At 54.4% G+C, this 12,733-nt stretch overlaps 1 protein-coding gene across 1 annotated transcript; it reads right to left on the reverse strand.

Moving 5' to 3' along the window:
- Positions 1-264: 264 nt before the first annotated feature.
- On the reverse strand, positions 265-7,640 carry Krt84 (keratin 84). Its single transcript, XM_051160397.1, has 9 exons — positions 6,906-7,640; positions 5,536-5,744; positions 4,669-4,729; positions 4,008-4,103; positions 3,000-3,164; positions 2,745-2,870; positions 2,161-2,381; positions 1,796-1,827; positions 265-636 (listed from the first exon to the last, which is right to left on the reverse strand). The coding sequence occupies exons 1-9, from the start codon at positions 7,611-7,613 to the stop codon at positions 302-304; spliced, it is 1,953 nt and encodes a 650-aa protein (XP_051016354.1). The 5' UTR covers positions 7,614-7,640; the 3' UTR covers positions 265-301.
- Positions 7,641-12,733: the final 5,093 nt, after the last annotated feature.

The following is a 12,733-nucleotide window of genomic DNA, read 5'->3' on the forward strand; positions in this document are numbered from 1 at the left end:
GCTCATGCTTGATCTAAACAGTCCCTTTCTCCCCAGCATAGCACCTTCTGTAGCAGTGCTGGAAATACATTTACTGTGGCTGGAGCCTGAGGGAAACTGGGGAGAAGCTGGTGCCACTGGGGCTGTAGATGGTGTGTCTACACAGTGAAAAATAATCCTTCAGGAGCACACGGGCTGGGGCTGTGTATCGGCAGGGAGTGGCCGGAGACCCCTCAGGACCGGGGTCCATCACCTCAGGGGAGAGAAGCAGGGGATGCTCAGCGGGTTCCTCTCCAGGCAGTGGCCACCCGGGGCTAGGTGCTCAGTACCTGGTCCTCCGGGAAGTTGTAGTGGATGAGAAGCGGACACTGGAGCTTCGGTTTCCCCGACCACCGCTGCAGCTGCTGAAGCCACCCTCAGTGGGCAGCGGGCAGGGGATGTTGGGGGCGCAGGCATCGCCCACCAGCACAGAGCCTCCTCTGGGCCCAGAGCTCAGCAGGTCCCCACCAGCCCTCAGGCTCGAGGAAGCCAGGACCCCTCCAGTGGCACAGACGCCACTGCTGCTGGAGAAGGCGACACCTCCATTGCGGGAAAGGCCAGATCCCGAGACCAAGGACTCGGGGCCGCACAGTACACCTCCCCGAGAGCTGCTCACAGCTGTGGAGAGGAGAGGAATGTGATGTCGACTCCAGGGCTCACTAGCTGAGTGGTTTGAAGACTGAGGCTACGTGAGAAGGGGTGTACCCTGGTGGCAGTGTGTGTGGGGGGGTGCTGCCTGTGCTGCTGGGGATTTGCCCATGCCCACAGGTTAGCTGCCATAACTGTGCGCCTATGTCTACAAACTACTATTTGTCCACGTCACATGTCAGGTGGACTATGAGAGAGGCCAAGTGAGATGTGTCACCCAGACAGCTGGAGCAGTGGCCTTCTTAGAAACATGGGGGCTGTGCCTCTGGCTTGTTCCCAAGTATACACCAGACAAGCAATGCTGCCAGCACCAGTCCCTGGCCAGCCATCTCTGTGCCACTGTGCAGGGCTTTGCTCTGTGGTCCCAGTGGGCCTCACTGGACACAGCCTATACCTCAGGCCCAGAGTCCAGCTTTGCTTCCCCTCTGTGCTTTACATTCTGTTTTTGTACCAGAGTCCTCTCTGGCCCCTGTGACCTCTGGGCTTGACCTTCCGCAGAAGGCCATTGCTGCTCCCCTCCACCTCCCCCGGCCCCTGGGGCCTTCCAGCAAATCATGACTCTTCTCTGAGAGGAGAGCTGGTGTGTTACTGCCTGCTCCCCACCCCCACACTCTCCTCCCAGGATTAGTGTGGCACTGGCTAGTACGCCTCCTCTTAAGAAGACTGGAGCTCTACAGAGTGCAGGCTCTCCTCGTTCCCCAGCAGTGGCACAGTGGCGCTACACACCTGCTTTGGGGGCGGCCTATACTCTATTTAGAAGCAGCAGGAGGGTGAGGAGGGGACGATGTCCACTTAGCATCCCGCGACCCAGATATGAGCCATCGCTTGGGCACAGCCTTCCTGTTCTTTTCTAAGTCTCTGTGATGGTGGCCTACAAGGCCGCCAAAAGCCGAAAGCCTCTTTTTGGGAACCCTTTCCCACCTTGAAGGCCACACAAACCACTGTCTACTCTTTGTTCTGAGAGCCTCTGCTGAGGACACTCTCCCCAGTGCAGGGACCCCTGACAGCCTTGATCTCCTGACTTTCTTGGCCAGAGCAGCTATTTTGGGAGCTTCTCAACTCCTACAAGTGCCAAAAGGAAATTTGACGGGGAAAGAAGAAACAAGCTGAAGGAAGGCTGGAAACTTACATATGTTGACTGGTCCAACACCTTCACAGATCCTGGAGGGGGTGGGGAGAGAGAGAGAGAGAGAGAGAGAGAGAGAGAGAGAGAGAGAGAGAGAGAGAGAGAGAGAGAGAGAGAGAGAGAGATGAATTCACACAAGCAATGACCTATTATGATTTTAACAAATTAATCAGCCAAGCAAAATGCCTAAGACCTGGGACAGCACACAGCACTGTCTAACACCCTGCGAGGGGCAGTAGCTGTTTTCAGAAAACACTCTCGTTCCCTCTGAAGAGTGCTTGTTTATTCTGTGTGTTTCTTCACCTGGCTCCCTCCCCTTATGTGGCCAATCTCTCTAGAGGTCTGACCTCACCCCTTCCTGCTCTCACCTGCTCTCCTCTCCTTCCAGCAGCCGCCTGTAGGTGGCGATCTCGATGTCCAGCCCCAGTTTGGCGTTCATGAGCTCCTGGTACTCACGCAGCTGGCGCGCCATGTCCTGCTTGGCCTGCTGCAGGGCGCCCTCCAGGTCTGCCAGCTTGCACTTGGCATCGTTGAGGGCAGCCTCACCTTGCTGCTCGGCCTCGGCCACGGCGGCCTCCAGCTTGGCGCGCTGCAAGGGAGAGAGTTTGCGTGTGGGGGGCCTCGCTAGGGACCCAGGGCTCACTCATCAGGGTGGGATACAGCGTGCTAACCATCAGGCCTCAGTTGGAGCTCTCCACAGCGGAGGTGGCTGCTTTAACCCACTGCTGCGAGGCCCGAAGAGGGAGCCTGGCTCCTCTAGTCCTTCTGCCTCCCCTACTCAGTGACCGGCCCCAGGCCTTCCTTCCAGTACATGTTTCTATCCTCCAGGAAGCTTTGCTGGACAACCCTTGGGTTTGTACCCACGTCTTTGTGGGTCCTTTACTTTTACCAGACTCGGGGCTCCTCTCCTCTCCCCCGCCCCCACCTGTAGCGTTTTCTTTTTCTTTCTCACCTGAGCCTTGGTATGCTCGATCTCTGCTTTCAGCCTCTGGATCAGCCGGGTCAGCTCATTGATCTCGTCCCTTGTGCTTCGGAGATTGTCACAGTGCTGGCCAGCTGTCACCCGCATCTCCTCATACTGGGGGTCGGGGGGGGGGGGGAGGACAGAACGCAATGGTTTGCCCACTCACAGTCTGGGTTGAAGACCTCAAACCAAAGCCTTCACCCCAGGACGCCTGTAGCCCTGCCCTGGTCTCCAGCTGCCTACCTTGGTCTGGTACCAGGACTCCACATCTGCCCGGCTGCGCCTTGCCACCTCCTCGTACTGGGCCTTCACTTCGGCTACGATCCCGTCCAGGTTCAGGTCCCGGCTGTTGTCCATCTTCACGATGACAGATGTCTCTGAGATGTGTGACTGCAGCAACTGAGTTTCCTGTATTGAGGAAGCAGCAAGTGTGTGTGTGTGTGTGTGTGTGTGTGTGTGTCTGTGTGTGGGCAGGGGGTGCTCAGTGGCTCAGCGACAGCTGGCTCCCCTGTAAATCAGGGACAGGGATCGCTGCTTCTTGCTTTATGACACTGCAAGACCTCGTCCCCACCCAGCCTGTGGCTCAGAAAAAGGCATGTTTGAGGAGCAATGGAGTCTGACTGGAGAACACTTGCCACGCACCTAGAGCGCGCTTAGCGCACACCCCCAGTACTTGCCTTGGCTTAGGTGACCATTAAAACCAGGGCCACCTCAGGAGCCAGAGTGACAGCTGCCTAAATTCATGTTTGTGAATTTCACAAAGCGGCCGGGCTGGTCATGGCCCATTGAGAGGTAACGGTGTTTTAAAACACAGCAGAACCTGTAGATTCCTAGATCCAGAACCGTCAGAGAGCTGGGGTCTTCACCCTGGTGAGACCGTACCCTACAGTTCTGACGGGCTCAGGTTGCTTGGAAGAACATGGCATTGGTTTGGCTAGTAACACAAGCCACTTCCTTTTCTTCTTTCAAATCGTTTCACCAGGCAGTACAAAAGCCAGTCTTTAGCTTGGCCAGTGAAGGTCCGGGTCACAGATGACGGGCGCCCGCTGTCAGGCCTAACACGGCTGTGGAGACACCTACCTCCCTGGCCTTCCTCACCTCCAGACAGTGGCAGAGAGCACAAAGGTCGGGGGTGGGGGTGGAACTGGATGTATGAAACCAGCGTCTGGAAACCTGAAGGCCTGACTCAGTGCCCGGGGCGTGCAGGCTGAGCAGTCACATCCTTGAACAGCCATGGAAAGAGAGTCTCACCTCCAGATACAGAGCCTTCAGGAATTCAACTTCCTGGACCAGGGCATCCATATTGGCTTCCAGGTCAGATTTATTCAGGAAAGCTGTGTCTACATCCTGCACACACACAAAAGAGAAGGATGCGCTCACTGCCTGAGCTGTTCGCCCTTCCTGACTGGGAGGGGTCTGGAGGCCGGCAGGAGGGCCTAGCAGTTCTTAGCACGCCTTTTCCCCTATGGCAACGTTCGCACGGGGATGCACACAGGGACCGCTGGACCTTAGCAAAGGAAAGGGGCACTGAGCTGGCTCAGGAGGTAAAGCTACTCGCCATCAAACCTGAGGACCTAAGTTCATGGTCCTACAGGGTGGGAGGAGAGAACGGACTCAAGTTGCCTGCGCAGGGACCATGGTAGACACATGCCCTTCCTGTGCTCAGCAAATAAATATCTTTTTTTTTTTTTTTTTTATAGATAAAAGTAAAGAACATCTTGCTGATTCAAGAAGCCTTTGAGCTTGTCTTTTTCAAACTCACACCACCTGAGCTCAAATGCTCTGTGGTCCTGTCAGAACTTTGAAGGGAACCTGATGTGTGCAGTTTTGGCCACTGCATGGCCGCCCGGGGCTTTTCGGGGGTGTCTGGAGAACGTGAGCCCCCATATAGAACTTCTCCTGGGCTCCTTACCTTCTTCAGAGCTACGAACTCGTTCTCCGCGCTGGCTCGGCATCCTACCTCCTCTTCATACCTGGGAGCATAGAGATGAAGCAGGTAAGCCCTCACTCACATTACCCCAAGCCCTCACCAGTCCCGCAACAGGGCCGGGCTTGTGGAGGAACACCTTCCCCCACTGCTTCCCACAGCTCAGCATATCTCCGTCCCGTCTTTGAAACTGTTTCTAAGCTAGTGGCCCTCCAAGTCCCTGACTTCTCAGCTTGGAATTAGGGTCTGAAAATCTGGGCCATTGCTACCGTTCTCTATGAGAAACAGCTCGGGCCCACTGCAACTGAACACAGAGGAGGTGACAGTGGGTACTCCGATCCATTCATTCCCTCCAGCAGCATTGAGGACAAGTCCCCCAGTTCCAGATTTCTTTTTCCTCAGCACCCACAGAAAGCCTCCTTCTCCTACTTCATACATCCAGGTCCCCCATGCATGCTGGAGCTGGGTTTTGTAGCCAACAACTCTCCAGTTCTTGTTCATGGGGCTGCTCCAATCAACATTGGGCTGCTTCAGGAAACTGCCCATATGGTGCCCAGGTGTGGGCATGCCAGATGTGGGCATGCCAGGTGTGGGCATGCCAGGTGTGGGCATGCCAGGTGTGGGCAGCCCAGATGTGGGCATGCCAGGTGTGGGCAGGCCAGGTGTGGGCAGCCCAGATGTGGGCATGCCAGGTGTGGGCATGCCAGGTGTGGGCAGCCCAGGTGTGGGCAGGCCAGGGGTGGGCAGCCCAGATGTGGGCATGCCAGGTGTGGGCAGGCCAGGTGTGGGCAGCCCAGATGTGGGCATGGCAGGTGTGGGCATGGCAGGTGTGGGCAGCCCAGGTGCACTCACTTCTTTTTGAAGCCCTCGAGAATGTCCTGCATCTGGTTCCTCTCAGCCTGCAGCCGAGCCTGGTCACTGACTAGTACATCCAGCTGCCTGCGCAGGTTGTTGATATAGTTGTCGAAGAGAGGGTCTAGGTTGTTCCGGACACATTTCTGGTCTTGGAGGAAGCTCCACTTGGTCTCTAGGAGTTTATTCTGTTGCTCCAGGAACCGCACCTGAATTCAAGAAGCAAAGGCAACATGTTAAAGTGCTTGACGGTGCACCCGTGCAGGCCAGTTCTTCAGATGGCCAGTGAAGACTCTCTCCCTCGTGTTATTGGTATTCTTCCTTCGGTCGGCTTTCACTCTCTACTAACTCACCAGAAGCTAGGAGGGTGGGCCTGTGGCCTCCTCCTCACACCCAGATAGATAATGGAGACATTTTGTAGTGAAGACATTTCAGTATAGTTTCCCCCTCCATGCCTGAAAGAGGTGTCAGCCAGTCCCGAGAAAGTTCTAAAGATGGGGCTGTTGCTGGGTTTGCCTGCATCTGAGAGCAGATACCAGCCATCCCCAGCAGAGTGCACAGAGCGACAACACCACACTGGGGGTCCCCATGGTACTCGGAGGTGGCTGCCTGGGACTGTACCCCATGACCACATCCTGATGGTGTATCAGCAGAGCTCCTTGGCTCCAAGGCAACATGACCTCATGGAGGTTCTATCCCATCTCCAGTGAGAGGCTAAGCCTCGTTTCCCCACAGACATGGTCTACCCGGGATCTGCTTTTGGAAAATTCACATCCACTTTTTTCTGTATATCAGCCATGGCAATCACGTGTGTTTCTCTCGGTCTAACTATATCTGTAAACTATGCTTCATGGCTTTTTTTTTTTTTTTTTTTTTTTTTTTTTTGTGAAAATCACCCACTCTGTCTTTCACTCTCCTGTGGCTGAATGGATGAAGCTGTCAGTCTCAGAAAAGATGAAGATCTCCCCCAGAACACAGTGATCTTAGAGGATGAAACACGTTAATCATGAACAAATCAAATGCTTGGCAGAAGCCCCCAACTGCGTGGGAGGCATTTCTAAGAAACCGAGAAACAGGGTTTGGTTTGCCCGGATGCCCTTAGGCTTGGCTGGACGGCCTTCCTTTTCTCTGGACACTGTGGCCAGTGTCTCAGTCCATCTCACCACGCAGCCATTCTTCTTGTTTGTCTATTCTCGGTGCGGAACAATCTAGGAGCCATCCATTCCTCAACGCCCTTGGCAGATGCCTTGAGTACTTGAGGGGTCAAAAGCAATGGCTCAGACCAGGCCAGCTCTTCTGAAGTGGAGGAGCAGCCCCCCAAAACCCCCAAGCTCTCAGCGCCTGTCTCAGAGGGTCAGCCAGCAAGGTACCTTGTCGATGAAGGAGGCAAACTTGTTGTTGAGGGTCTTGATCTGCTCCTTCTCATCTTTCTTCACCCTCTGGGCATTGGGGTCGATCTCCAGGTTGAGGGGTGTCAGCAGGCTCTGGTTAACAGTCACAGCTGTGATACAGGGGGCTGATGGGCCTCCAATTCCTCCAAGTCTGTAGCCAAAGCCGGGGCCGCTGAAACCATAGCCAAGGCCACTTCCGGCTCCAAACCCCACGCCGACACCACCGCTGGCCCTGAAGCCCAAACCAACTCCACTCCCATCACCAGAACCAAAGGCCATCCCATTGCCAGCTCCAAAGCCAACTCCGCAGCGGACAGGACGAGAACACCCGGCTGCCATCCGGGGTGAGGAGGATCCGACGTTGATGACGCTCCGACTACCAAAGCCACCCAAGCCCCAGAAACCAGACCCACTCCTGCAGGGGACAGAGCTCGCCCTGAAGCGGTTCAGACGCTGAGGGCCCATCGCCGAGCAAGAGCTGAAGCTGCCAACCCGATGGCCAGAGCTGGCTCTGTAGGAGCGGCAAGACATGGTGGCTTTGTGGGCGACAGCTGAGGAGCAACGTGGAGTGGGGTGAGCTGGAGCTAGGAGTCCCTGTGAGACTAGTGGATCCCCGTCACCCCTTTTATGTTGTGTGTGGACATGAGGACTGGCCTCATAAAAATGGAAAAAGCCATTTGAAGGCATTTATGAGCTTGGGTAGTTAGCAGAAACTGTTCATACCCGTAACATCCTTCACAATGAACTAACTCAGACACACCTATTCTCATCAGGATGCGGGCTGGAGCAGGCAACCTATAAACATTAAAAACATATAAGCACATAAACGTTATGGTCTTATTTTTTCCCTATAAGTCCACCACAATTGCCATTATGGGGACATTAGTTTGCTTTGCTCATAAATCCAAAGGCTGTTCCCCCACTCTAAGTGCGGCTAACCACCAGAGAGGTAAAATGCTAACAGTCCCAGCCAGAGGAACGTGGGTATCTCGAGCTAACTCTTCCAAGGCAGGAGGGGGTTGCAGAGGAGGGGGTGTGCACAGCTCCGAGAAGCCGTGTGGAGAGAAGACATCTTGATGCATCTCAATGCTTGGAGCCCTTAGCAGCATGCCAGTGACCCCATGCTAGCGAGCCCGTGCTAGTGACCCTTCAGGGTTTGGCTGCTTATGCAAGGGCTGAGTCTACAGCAAAGCTCATCGGGCTGCGGCAGACACATTTCTGACTTGAGACTCTCCAAGGACATTTATTCTTTAATGTCTACTCAGTCCCAGATAGTGTGTGCCAAGTTACCCACATGACTTGCGGCCCCCTACCCTCAACCCCCCATCTGTACCCTGAAGCTGAGTTATGGCCCTAGCCCTCACGGGTTCTTTGAACAGTTCATGATTCTTGGGTTGGGTCACACAAACAAAGCAGTAAGCACATGGATACAAAATGGAAGTCCTCAGCCGGCAGAGGCCACCACTGTTGGCAACACTGCAGGTGTGCGGGACACCAAGCTTCTCTCACCTTCATGCTCTAGTCTGCAGCATAATCTGCCCTTGTTCTGTGCCTGGGAAAATATGTCTTTGCCTGGATGCTTGTGATATATTTATTATACACAGACACACTGAGATACACACACACACACACACACACACACACACACACACACACACACAGAGATAAAGATATAGCAGTGTTTTTTTTTTTTTTAATTAGAAGCCTACTCAGGTGCGTAATTATTTCTTTCTGTCACCCGTTTGTCTAAAGAGGGAGAAGAAAAGCAAACAACAGGAAAGTAAGTCTAGTGAAGACCACTGGTGGCTTCTGTTGCTGTCCTCCGTGGTCCCCTGAGCCCCACCTCCCTTGGCCTACCAGCAATGCTTGACACAATGCACACAGCTTTACCTTTCAGGAGCAGTCTTCTTTCCGCCTCCAGGCCCTGCAGTCTCCCAGTCCCCAGAGTCTTCCTAGCAGGCTCTGTCTCCTGGCTCTACATTCCCAGCGTCCCCTGGGGCAGCCCTCTGACTGTTTCTCATCTTTGCCTGAGTTCATGCCTTGCTGACATCATACAGACTCAGGACTCTAAATCCCTGTCCATCACTGAGCCCCAGTGCGGAGTCGCAGCCCGGATTGCCCCTGCAGTCTGTGTCCTGTTGGAGATTTATTTTATTTTTAGTTATGTACCCATGTATGTATTTCTGTGTGAAGGTATGTGCATAGGACTTCAGGTGCCCACGAAGGCCAGGAGACAATGCTGGACCCCTTGGAGTGGGAGTTATGGCGGGTTCTGGGCTCAGTGTAGGCACTAGGAATGGAACCGGGGTCCTCTGGAAGAGCAGTGCATACTCGTGACCTCCGAGCCACCTCTCCAGATCCCTAAGCATACGTTTTAATCAATATCTCCTATTCAGATATCAAACAGGCATCTCAAACAATAGATTCCCAAATGCCGCCTAATTCTTCTTGCTTCATGCTTTTCCCCCTCCAGTCTCACTGTCTCTGCAACAGCTCACGCAGTAAGCCTTGGAATAATTCTCTCCCCGGCCCCTGCTTTTGCTCAGCGTTTCACTCGGCCCACCACCCGCCCATCTTCACAGAGTCTGGACCTCGGGTTCTCGGTTATGCTGAGGCCCATTGCTTGCTCCTCACTGGGTCTGCTGACTCATGCCCCTGGGATGTCACTCCCAACAGCACGGTCAAGGGCTCCTTTGGAGACCTCTTAAACCATGTCGTATCTTTGCCCAGAAGCGGTGCTTCTTCAGCGGCTGCACTTGCCTCTGCTGCCCCATTGCTCTGTCTGCCCCAGTCACTGCTGCTTGTCCACCATTCAGGAGGGACCCCCCCACTCCCACCCCGCTGCAGACATCGATCACTGGCTGTTTGTACCGCTGGGGCCATTTCACCCCTAACAGCTCCCCCAATCCTTTCAGGTGTTTGTTCATTTGCTACCTTCTAGCTGGCTGTTGGGGCTCTCTGCTTCCTCGTCTCCTGAGTGTTCTTGTCATTTGAGGCACTCACTGTCTTGCATGGATTGCCTGCTGGCTTTTGCTTACTCTGGCTGGAAAGCTAGCTCTAGGAAGCAACACCATCGCGGCGTGGTGTTCGGCTTTGTTGAATGAATGGATACTTTTCAAGGGTTGAAAGCAGAGAAAGGGGTGGGCGGGTGGGGTGGCATTTGGGCATTTGGCTTTGCAGATACTTTAGGAAGAGGAGCCCCTGGGTACCACAGTAGACAGAGGCGGACCGAGAGATGCCGAGGGCACAGACATCTGAGAGCTGACAAAACAGATCCAGATTTTCCTCCGGCTTTGGTTGTTGGAGTTTGCATCTGCCTGATTGGAGAAAATGGATCTGCACGGCTCTGAGGCCAGGCAAAGAGTTGCAGGAGAATGGGAAGAGGACAAGAGGAACTTACTGAGGGTGGAAAGGGGAGGAGTAGGGGGTGGGGGTGGCAAGAAGGACAGCCTGGAGGGCAGAAAGCTTGACTCAGAAGATGGAGTCCTGCGCACTGGGTTTAATCCCACTCTCACCACTCTGTAGGTAGCAGTGTGGCCTGGGTCAGTGTGTTCTGGTGTAAGTAGGTACAGTAACAGAAGTGCCTGTTTGCATGGACCTTAACAAAAAAAAAAAAAAAAAAAAAAAATAAGGATAACACTACCAATTAAAAACCCTGCTTTAACAGTGCCGCACCCTAGCCGCTCGAAACAGTGCTAGTAGACAAACACTACCCTGCTGCATGGTTTGCCAGTGACCTTCAGGGGCCTGGTTAGTGTGAATTCAGTTTTCTTACATTTGCTCTCACTTCTAGCCCTCCATCTACTTTTAAGCAGGCCCCCGGTTCTCTACTGTACCCCACATTCCCATTGCAGGATCCTCCTTGTTCGATTAGGCATTCCTGGACTATTTTCGTTTGGGCTTTCCTTGCACGCTGAGCAGGAAGGGTGGGAGGGAGTGACTAGGGCCAGTCAAGCATAACCTGTCACCATCAGCACTTTATAGTTCTGAGACATCATTTCGCCAGACGATGCATACATAACACAGTCCTAAGCTGTGTTCTAGGGGTGGTGGGTGGAGGCAGGGGGAGGAGTCTCCCCTGGAGACTCTGGCTGGAGGTTTTGCTGCTGTGACAGTTTCTCTTGTCAGGGAGCCTGAGTGTAATCCCAGAGATCTGCCTCTCCTCAGCGGTGTGACTGAGCCTCCACTGCTGGGTCATCATGATGCTATCTGGGGCATGGGAGGAGAGGGAGACACCAAGTGGGACAGGAGGGGAAACCCCCCTCCCAGCTAGCCAAGCAAGGTCCAGGAACCCTGGGTAGGCCTGGCTGGGCGCGTGGGAAGGACTGGAGGCTTTGAGGAACTCCTCCTTCTGCTGGGTATGAGATTGTGCTGAGGTTCTCATGTTGAGACCTGCTCCTGCCAGGAAAGCAAGTTCTGGAGTCCGTCCCCTCCCCCATCCCCCCAGAAAGTGGCTAGGTGGGTCAGAGGCGGAAGTCACCATTGGCCAGCACCTACTTGCCTGGGCCCTCTCAGACTGAGGGCCCAAATGTTTCCCTAGAGGAGGTAAAGTGCTCCCCCTTTATTGGGTGACACCCCCTACCCACCAAAAGGATGAGTTTTTCAGGTTGGATCCAATATTCCTTGCCTACCCAGTGTGACCTGCCTGGAGTGAAAATGTTGCTCCCGGCAGGCGTGGAGCTCAGATTGCTCCCACAGAGCCGCACTCTGTTCTGTTCTCACTGTGTGCATGCTGACCGCAGTTGTGCTGGGATGATAGTGAATCTTCCTGCCCTTGGTTCTGATGGTCCAGCTTCCCGGTCCTCTGCTCAGTACCCTTCCCTTCCCTTCCCTTCCCTTCCCTTCCCTTCCCTTCCCTTCCCTTCCCTTCCCTTCCCTTCCCTTCCCTTCCCTTCCCTTCTTCTCCTCCCTCCTCCTTCCACTCAACTCTCTACTGGGGATTGAATACAGGGCCTTGTGCATGTTAGACATCTGGTCTACCTGGGCTTTGCTTCCCGCCACCCCCACCCCCGCCCTTCCCCCATTCCATACTAAGTTGCCCAGGCTGGCTGTTAGGCAGCTGGTCTACCTGAGCCTTATCTCGCACACCCCACTCCCTGTCCGTACTAAGTGCCAGGCTGCCCTACTCCATGCAGGAGTCTGTAGTTCTGACTTAGCCTCCAGATGCACAGTGCCATTTTTTGAAGCCATCACCCCAAGCCAAACTGCTGGGTTTCTTCCTGAGTGCTTGGTAACCCAAGCTGTAGAGAGGCAGCAGTGAAGTGAGCCTGGGACCACATGAGGAAAGGACAGTGGGACAGGAGCAGAGGATTCTGGGGACAAGCTCATGGGGCAGGAAGGAAGCACTTGACAACCAGGACAGGAAGAGGGGATGGGCTTGTGAGACACTCAGGAAGGCAGACACAGGAAGTGGAGCCTACCTCCAGGTCCTTCCACTCACTACATTTCTGCAGATTCTTTCCCAGCTCTCCTTATTTGGGCTGTCGTCTGTGAGGAACTAGGATTAGATTCACCCAACAGTACAGGATCCCTCTAGTTCCCCAGTGGGGCTGCTCGGAGGGCAGGTGTTTGGGAAGAGCAGAGTGAGAACTACCAGTCACCACCAGGGGGCGCTTTCTGCCTGCTGTGGGTTACTACAAGACAACAGAGAGTGCTCCTGGGATCTGAAGACAAGCTGCCTGAGCTGGGGTGTCGGGCAACCTGTGTGGGTAGTGCTTGCTTGGGGACCTCACCTCACAGCAAACACACTGATCTGGAACCAAAGTCCCTCAGGGGCTGGTTGCTGACTACAGAGCCCTGGGAGCTTG

This window comes from Acomys russatus, chromosome 17 (genome assembly GCF_903995435.1).
Source record: "Acomys russatus chromosome 17, mAcoRus1.1, whole genome shotgun sequence".
Taxonomy (NCBI): domain Eukaryota; kingdom Metazoa; phylum Chordata; class Mammalia; order Rodentia; family Muridae; genus Acomys; species Acomys russatus.